Below are 9,207 nucleotides of genomic sequence, written 5' to 3'. Positions count from 1 at the left end.
GTGATTGACACCTCGTATTTATTTCATCTTTACAGAATTAGAAAGCGAATGATGGGGTGAAATTAAAACTGCATCCCCAGTCAGCTCTATCCAATCCACATCTACCCTGTTTGCCTGGCTCTGTCAGAGTCAATAGGGAACCCTATCCCCTATATAGTGCATTACTTTAGACCAGAGCCCTATAGAACCCTATTCCCTATATAGTGCAATACTAGACCAGAGCCCTATGGAACCCTAGACTACTTTAGACCAGAGCCCTATAGAACCCTATTCCCTATATAGTGCACTACTTTAGACCAGAGCCAATAAGGCTCTATATATTCCCTAGAAAGACCAGAGCCCATAAGGATGTAATTTAGGACACATTCTGTCTGCTTCTCTCTCTCCCTCTGTCAGTCTAGAAGTGGTATTTAGCTCATCAAAGCAGGAACAATACTCTAGATATGTGGCAGCTGAGAATATTTTACTTAATGGTGGCCTCTGGCTCTCAGCATCCCCACTCAGCCTCAGAATCCTCCTTCTTATCCACACATTTAGGACCTCATATTTATTTATTCATTTCTTATTTCTCCTGGAAGCTGAATAGGCGTGTTGGCTGGTTAATTAAAATGTATAATTCATTGCTGTATTGAATGGTTTCCTGCTTCTCTTTGTGAAGTCCAGTGGAAATTTGCATTTAAATTGGAAATCCCATTGAATTGTGCCGGGATATGTTTTGATGCATCACAGAATAGAAGGATGAGAGGAGGAGAGGAAGGGAGGAGTATTTCACCCATCTAAAACAGCCCAGTCTTATCCCCTCCCGCCCATCTGGAAGACAAACACAGGTTTATGCTGCCTGTCTTCCTGCCTTCAACTGATAGAAATAACACTCTGTGAGAGGATGGATGTGTCTGACTGTTCCCGTACAGAAGGCAGGCTCTCATGTGGTAGCTACAGTTTGGGATGTTTGGCTGAGCATTAGGAACTGCTACCAACTCCAGCCAGGAAAGCTGCATTCCAAACCGCCACCTATCCCCTATGGGCCCTGGTCAAAGAAGTGGGGTTAGGGTGCCATTTGGGACACACACAGCTGTAGGGATGTGTTGTGTATGTCTATGTTTACATATTCCTCTGTAAGCGTTCTACAACCATACATCCACCAGCCCTACATCTCCAGTCTCACTGACCCTGGAACAAATAACACCGTATGTGACCCTAATACATCTCTCCATACAGTCTATGTTTACATATTCCTCTGTAACTGACGTTCTGGCCCCGGAACTGACCCTGACCCTGGCACTGACCATGGAACTGACCCTCCACTGACCCTGGAACTGACCCTGAACTGACCCTGGAACTGGGAGACTGACCTGGAACTGACCCTGACCCTGGAACTGACCCTGGAACTGACCCTGCCACTGACCCTGACACTGGAACTGACCCTGCCACTGACCCTGGCACTGACCCTGCCACTGACCCTGGAACTGATCCTGGAACTGACCCTGCCACTGACCCTGGCACTGACCCTGGAACTGAACCCTGGAACTGACCCTGCCACTGACCCTGGAACTGACCCTGACCCTGGAACTGACACTGGCACTGGAACCACTGACCCTGACCCTGGCACTGACCCTGAAACTGACCCTGGAACTGACACTGACCCTGACCATGACCCTGGAACTGATCCTGGAACTGACCCTGACCCTGGAACTGACACTGACCCTGACCATGACCCTGGCACTGACCCTGAACTGACCCTGACCCTGGAACTGACACTGACCCTGACCCTGGAACTGACCCTGGAACTGACCCTGACCCTGGAACTGACACTGACCATGGAACTGACCCTGGAACTGACCCTGACCCTGGAACTGACACTGACCCTGACCATGACCCTGGCACTGACCCTGGAACTGACCATGGAACTGACCCTGACCCTGGAACTGACCCTGGAACTGACCCTGACCCTGGAACTGACCCTGGAACTGACCCTGACCCTGACCCTGGAACTGACCCTGGAACTGGATCCTGGAACTGACCTGGAACTGACCCTGCCACTGACCCTGACCCCTGAAACTGGACCCTGCCACTGACCCTGGAACTGACCCTGACCCTGGAACTGACACTGGCACTGACCCTGACCCTGGAACTGACCCTGACCCTGGAACTGACACTGGCACTGACCCTGACCCTGGAACTGACCCTGGAACTGACCCTGGAACTGACCCTGGAACTGACCCTGACCCTGGAACTGACCCTGGAACTGACCCTGGAACTGACCCTGACCCTGGAACTGACACTGACCCTGACCCTGGAACTGACCCTGGAACTGACCCTGACACTGGAACTGACCCTGCCACTGACCCTGGCACTGACCCTGGAACTGACCCTGGAACTGACCCTGACCCTGGAACTGACACTGACCATGGAACTGACCCTGGAACTGACCCTGGCACTGACCCTGGCCCTGACCCTGGAACTGACACTGACCATGGAACTGACCCTGGAACTGACCCTGACCCTGGAACTGACACTGACCCTGACCATGGAACTGACCCTGGCACTGACCATGGAACTGACCCTGGAACTGACCCTGACCCTGGAACTGACACTGACCCTGGAACTGACACTGGAACTGACCCTGCCACTGACCCTGGCACTGACCCTGGCACTGACCATGGAACTGACCCTGGAACTGACCCTGACCCTGGAACTGACACTGGCACTGACCCTGACCCTGGAACTGACCCTGGAACTGACCCTGACCCTGGAACTGACCTCGGAACTGACCCTGACACTGAAACTGACCCTGGAACTGACCCTGGAACTGACCCAGACTTCAACTGGATCTGACCGTGACCCTGGCACTGACCCTGCCACTGACCCTGGAACTGACCATGACCCTGGAACTGACCATGACCCTGGAACTGACCCTGGAACTGACCGTGACCCTGGAACTGACCCTGGTACTGACCCTGGAACTGACCCTGCCACTGACCCTGGAACTGACCCAGTCTTCAACTGACAGAACACTCCAATAGTCTGATTAGTGTTCAACTGACAGAACACTCCAATAGTCTGATTAGTCTTCAACTGACAGAACACTCCAATAGTCTGATTAGTCTTCAACTGACAGAACACTCCAATAGTCTGATTAGTCTTCAACTGACAGAACACTCCAATAGTCTGATTAGTCTTCAACTGACAGAACACTCCAATAGTCTGATTAGTCTTCAACTGACAGAACACTCCAATAGTCTGATTAGTCTTCAACTGACAGAACACTCCAATAGTCTGATTAGTGTTCAACTGACAGAACACTCCACTAGTCTGATTAGTGTTCAACTGACAGAACACTCAATAGTCTGATTAGTGTTCAACTGACAGAACACTCCAATAGTCTGATTAGTCTTCAACTGACAGAACACTCCAATAGTCTGATTAGTGTTCAACTGACAGAACACTCCACTAGTCTGATTAGTGTTCAACTGACAGAACACTCCAATAGTCTGATTAGTCTTCAACTGACAGAACACTCCAATAGTCTGATTAGTCTTCAACTGACAGAACACTCCAATAGTCTGATTAGTCTTCAACTGACAGAACACTCCAATAGTCTGATTAGTCTTCAACTGACAGAACACTCCAATAGTCTGATTAGTGTTCAACTGACAGAACACTCCACTAGTCTGATTAGTGTTCAACTGACAGAACACTCCAATAGTCTGATTAGTGTTCAACTGACAGAACACTCCAATAGTGTGAATATATGTTGTAATGTAACCTTTATTTAACTTGGCTAGTCATCTCTGTTCATAATTTAGCCTTTATGACAGCTGAATACATGGATCTATAATCACCACCTCAATCAATTTCCGACCGGAGTGAGATCTGACCGGAGTGCCATTTATTTTCCTCTGTCCCATAATTAAACAGCTTCCCGGTGCTGAGAAACTAACTATCTAATCAATCACTCAGGACCCAGGTTTCACTATTGATTACAAAGGCTATACATTTTTAAGCTATACATGTGGATGGCACTTGGCTATACATGCTGGATTTCCCTTGACACAAAGTGAATAATGATGCTCTAAAGACCTTGTAAATGATGGCATAGTGGAGTCTAGGGACTGCTACTATAGACCATGTAAATGATGTCATAGTGGAGTCTAGGGACTGCTACCATAGACCATGTAAATGATGTCATAGTGGAGTCTAGGGACTGCTACTATAAATGATGTCATAGTGGAGTCATGTAAATGATGTGTCATAGTGGAGTCTAGGGACTGCTACCATAGACCATGTAAATGATGTCATAGTGGAGTCTAGGGACTGCTACTATAGACCATGTAAATTATGTCATAGTGCAGTCTAGGGACTGCTACTATAGACCATGTAAATGATGTCTTAGTGAAGTCTAGGGACTGCTACCATAGACAATGTAAATGATGTCATAGTGGAGTCTAGGGACTGCTACTATAGACCATGTAAATTATGTCATAGTGGAGTCTAGGGACTGCTACCATAGACCATGTAAATGATATCATAGTGGAGTCTAGGGACTGCTACTATAGACCATGTAAATTATGTCATAGTGGAGTCTAGGGACTGCTACCATAGACCATGTAAATGATATCATAGTGGAGTCTAGGGACTGCTACTATAGACCATGTAAATTATGTCATAGTGGAGTCTAGGGACTGCTACCATAGACCATGTAAATGATGTCATAGTGGAGTGGAGGGACTGCTACTACAGACCATGTAAATTATGTCATAGTGGAGTGTAGGGACTGCTACTATAGACCATGTAAATAATGTCATAGTGGAGTGGAGGGACTGCTACTATAGACCATGTAAATGATGTCATAGTGGAGTGTAGGGACTGCTACTATAGACCATGTAAATAATGTCATAGTGCAGTCTAGGGACTGGTTGGGTGGTGGAGGCTGCTTTGAGGAGGCTGGGTGGAGGAGGCTGGCTGGGTGGAGGTGGTTGGGTGGAGGAAGCTGGCTGGTTGGTTGGAGGAGGCTGGCTGGCTGGGTGGAGGAGGCTGGGTGGAGGAAGCTGGCTGGGTGGAGGAGGCTAGCTGGGTGGAGACTGGCTGGGTGGAGGAGGCTGGCTGGGTGGAGGTGGCTTGCTGGGTGGAGACTGGCTGGGTGGTGGAGGCTGGGTGGAGGAGGCTGGCTGGGTGATGGAGGCTGTGTGGGTGGGTGGAGGGGGCTGGGTGGATAAGGATGGTTGGAGGAAGCTGGCTGGGTGGAGGAGGCTGGGTGGGTGGAGGAAGCTGGCTGGGTGGAGGAGGCTGGGTGGGTGGAGGAGGCTGGGTGGAGGAAGCTGGCTGGGTGTAGGAGGCTAGCTGGCTGGGTGGGTGGGTGGAGGAGGCTGGGTGGGTGGAGGATGCTGGCTGGGTGGAGACTGGCTAGGTGGTGTAGGCTGGGTGGAGGAGGCTGGCTGGGTGGAGGAGGCTAGCTGGCTGGCTGGTGGGTGGAGACTGGCTGGGTGGGGGAGGCTGACTCGGTGGAGAAGGCTGCGTGGAGGAGGCTGGCTGGGTGGAGGAGGCTAGCTGGCTGGGTGGGTGGAGGAGGCTGGGTGGGTGGAGGATGCTGGCTGCGTGGAGGAGGCTGGCTGGGTGGAAGAGGCTGGCTGGCTGGCTGGCTGGCTGGCTGGGTGGGTGGGTTGTTTGGGTGGTGGAGGTTGGGTGGTGGAGGTTGGGTGGAAGAGGCTGGCTGGGTAGAGGCTGGTTGGGTGGTGGAGGCTGCTTTGAGGAGGCTGGGTGGAGGAGGCTGGCTGGGTGGCTGGGTGGAGGTGGTTGGGTGGTAGGAAGCTGGCTGGTTGGAGGAGACTGGCTGGGTGGTGGAGGAGACTGGCTGGGTGGTGGAGGCCGGGTGGAGGAGGCTGGCTGGGTGGAGGAGAATGGGTAGAGGAAGCTGGCTCGTTGGAGGAGACTGGCTGGGTGGAGGAGGCTAGCTGGCTCGGTGGGTGGGTTGTTTGGGTGGTGGAGGTTGGGTGGTGGAGGTTGGGTGGAGGAGGCTGGCTGGGTAGAGACTGGTTGGGTGGTGAAGGCTGCTTTGAGGAGGCTGGGTGGGAGGAGGCTGGCTGGGTGGCTGGGTGGAGGTGGTTGGGTGGGAGGAAGCTGGCTGGTTGGAGGAGACTGGCTGGGTGGTGGAGGCCAGGTGGAGGAGGCTGCCTGGGTGGAGGAGGCTGGGTGGTTTGAGGAGACTGGCTGGGTGGTGGAGGCCGGGTGGACGAGGCTGGCTGGATGGGTGGTGGAGTTAGGGTGGGTGGTGAAGCCTGGGTGGGAGGTGAAGGTTGGGTGAAGGAGACTGGCTGGGTGGTGGAGGCCGGGTGGAGGAGGCTGGCCGCGTGGAGGAGGCTGGTTGGGTGGAGGAGGCTGGCTGGCTGGGTGGGGTGGGTTGATTGGGTGGTGGAGGTTGGGTGGTGGAGTTTAGGTGGAGGAGGCTGGCTGGGTAGAGGCTGGTTGGGTGGTGGAGGCTGGTTGGGTGGTGGAGGCTGCTTTGAGGAGGCTGGCTGGAGGAGGCTGGCTGGGTGGCTGGGTGGAGGAGGCTGGGTGGAGGAAGCTGGCTGGTTGGAGGAGACTGGCTGGGTGGTGGAGGCCACGTGGACTAGGCTGGCTGGGTGGAAGAGGCTGACTGGATGGGTGGTGGAGTTAGGGTGGGTGGTGTAGGCTGGGTGGGTGGTGTAGGCTGGGTGGGTCGTGGAGGCTGGCTGGCTGGCTGGGTGGGTGGTGGAGGCTGGCTAGGTGGAGTATGCAGGCTGGCTGGGTGGGTGGGTGGTGGAGGAGGCTGGCTGGGTGGGTGGTGGAGGTTGGGTGGTGGAGGCTGGCTGGTTGGATGGGTGGTGGAGGCTGGGTGGGTGGGTGGGTGGTGGAGGCTGGATGGTTGGAGGCTGGCTGGGTGGGTGGAGGAGGCTGGCTGGGTGGGTGGTGGAGGTTGGGTGGTGGAGGCTGGCTGGTTGGATGGGTGGTGGAGGCTGGGTGGGTAGGTGGGTGGTGGAGGCTGGCTGGGTGGAGGCTGGCTGGCTGGGTGGGTGGAGGAGGCTGGCTGGGTGGGTGGTGGAGGCTGCGTGGGTGGAGGCTGGGGTGGAGGAGGCTGGCTGGGAAGGTTGGTGGAGGACGCTGGCAGGCTGGGTGGGTAGAGGAGGCTTGGTGGGTGGTTTGTGGAGGCTGGGTGGGTGGAGGAGGATGGGTGGTGGAGGCTGGCTGGGTGGGTGGGTGGGACGAGGCTGGTTGGCTGGCTGGCTGGGTGGTGGAGGCTGTGTGGGTGGAGGCTGGGTTGGTGGAGGACGCTGGCTGGCTGGATGGGTGGAGGAGGAGGCTGGGTGGTGGTGGAGGTTGGGTGATGGAGGTTGGGTGATGGAGGCTGGCTGGGCGGGTGGGTGGTTTGAGGCTGGGTGGGTGGAGGATGCTGGCTGGGTGGAGGAGGCGGCTGGGCGGGTGGGTGGGGAGGAGGCTGGTTTGCTGGCTGGTTGGGTGGTGGAGGCTGCGTGGGTGGAGGCTGGGTGGAGACTTGGTGGATGGGAGGAGGATGAGGCTGGGTGGGTGCAGGAGACTGGCTGGGTGGAGGAGGCTGGCTGGTGGGTGGGTGGAGGAGGAGGAGTGGCTGGTTGTCTGGTGGAGCCTGCGTGTTTGGAGGCTGGGTGGGTGGGGTTGTGGAGGCTGGGTGGGTGGAGGAGGTTGGGTGGTGGAGGCTGGCTAGCTGGGTGGGTGGTGGAGGCTGGCTGGGTGGGTGGGTGGTGGAGGCTGGCTGGGTGGGTGGTGGAGGCTGGCTGGGTGGGTGGAGACTGGATGGGTGGTGGTGGAGGCTGGCTGGGTGGAGGAGGCTGACTGGGTGGGTGGTGGAGGCTGGGTGGAGGCTGTGTGGGTGGAGGAGGCTGGCTGGGTGGGTGATGGAGTGGTGTAGGCTGGGTGGTTGGAGGAGGCTGACTGGTGGGTGGGTAGTGGAGGCTGGGTGGGTGGAGGAGGCCTGGGTGGGTGGTTTAGGCTGGTGGAGGAGGTTGGCTGGTGGGTGGATGGGTGGAGGAGGCTGGCTGGCTGGGTGGGTGGGTGGAGGAGGCTGGCTGGGTGGGTGGGTGGTGGAGGCTGGCTGGCTGGGTGGGTGGGTGGAGGAGGCTGGCTGGCTGGGTGGGTGGGTGGTGGAGGCTGGCTGGCTGTGGGTGGTGGGTGGTGGAGGCTGGGTGGGTGGGTGGGTGGTGGAGGCTGGCTGGGTGGGTGGGTGGGTGGTGGAGGCTGGCTGGGTGGGTGGGTGGAGGAGGCTGGGGCTGGGTGGGTGGGTGGTGGAGGCTGGCTGGGTGGGTGGGTGGTGGAGGCTGGGTGGGTGGGTGGGTGGTGGAGGCTGGCTGGCTGGCTGGGTGGGTGGGTGGAGGAGGCTGGCTGGCTGGGTGGGTGGGGTGGTGGAGGCTGGCTGGGTGGGTGGGTGGTGGAGGCTGGGTGGGTGGAGGAGTGCTGAGACCTGTTTCCAGACACCCTCTTCTTCATAACATTTCAGAGAGAGTGATGAGGAGAATGAGGTTGCAGAGAGCAGGACTCTGTCATTAGGAGTTTTTACTGTATGTTGTTCTACTTTCAGACAGTAGCGTACAGTAACATGCCCCGGAAGGTACGAATATAACAGAGAGCTGCAGTACACAGAGCACCACAGCCTTATTTACAGATGCTTAGGGTCAGTGGAGGTTGCTGAGTGTAAACCATTGAACGGAAGTCAATGGAATGGTATCAAACACATGGAAACCATGTCGGATGTATTTGATACCATTCCCCAGATTCTGCTCTTGCCATTACCACAAGACCGTCCTCCCAATTAGGGTGGCACCAGCCTCCTGTGGTTAGGGTGTAAACAGCTCAGCTCAATGACTCATTGAAGGACCCTGTATATAGCCAGTGAACTGAGGACATGAACTGTGTGTGTGTGTGTGTGTGTGTTTGTGTGTGTGTGTTTGTGTGTGTGTGTGTGTGTGTGTGTGTGTGTGTGTGTGTGTGTGTGTGTGTGTGTGTGTGTGTGTGTGTGTGTGTGTGTGTGTGTGTGTGTGTGTGTGTGTGTGTGTGTGTAAGTGTGTGTGTGTGTGTCAAGTTTCAAGTGTTTTATTGGCACGTGCACTAGTGTGCAGTGATGACGTTCTTGCTCTTCCCAACAATTCAATAATCACAGGACCAGTAGTTATATTCAGGGTCAGTAGTTATATACAGGGTCAGTAGTTATATACAGGG

General features: G+C 55.4%; 1 protein-coding gene across 1 annotated transcript; it reads right to left on the bottom strand.

The window, feature by feature from the left end:
* Nucleotides 1-5,543: 5,543 nt before the first annotated feature.
* Nucleotides 5,544-7,636, bottom strand: LOC135534207 (uncharacterized; the record flags this gene model as incomplete). The annotated part of the gene is made up of 2 exons (XM_064961297.1): nucleotides 5,544-6,740; nucleotides 7,047-7,636. Coding segments are annotated over 2 exons (1,787 nt in total), but the record flags the coding sequence as incomplete, so codon positions are not given.
* Between the last annotated feature and the right edge of the window lie 1,571 nt (nucleotides 7,637-9,207).

Source organism: Oncorhynchus masou, unplaced genomic scaffold (assembly GCF_036934945.1).
Source record: "Oncorhynchus masou masou isolate Uvic2021 unplaced genomic scaffold, UVic_Omas_1.1 unplaced_scaffold_3133, whole genome shotgun sequence".
Classification (NCBI taxonomy): domain Eukaryota; kingdom Metazoa; phylum Chordata; class Actinopteri; order Salmoniformes; family Salmonidae; genus Oncorhynchus; species Oncorhynchus masou.
This window is presented reverse-complemented; position numbering and strand designations above follow the sequence as displayed.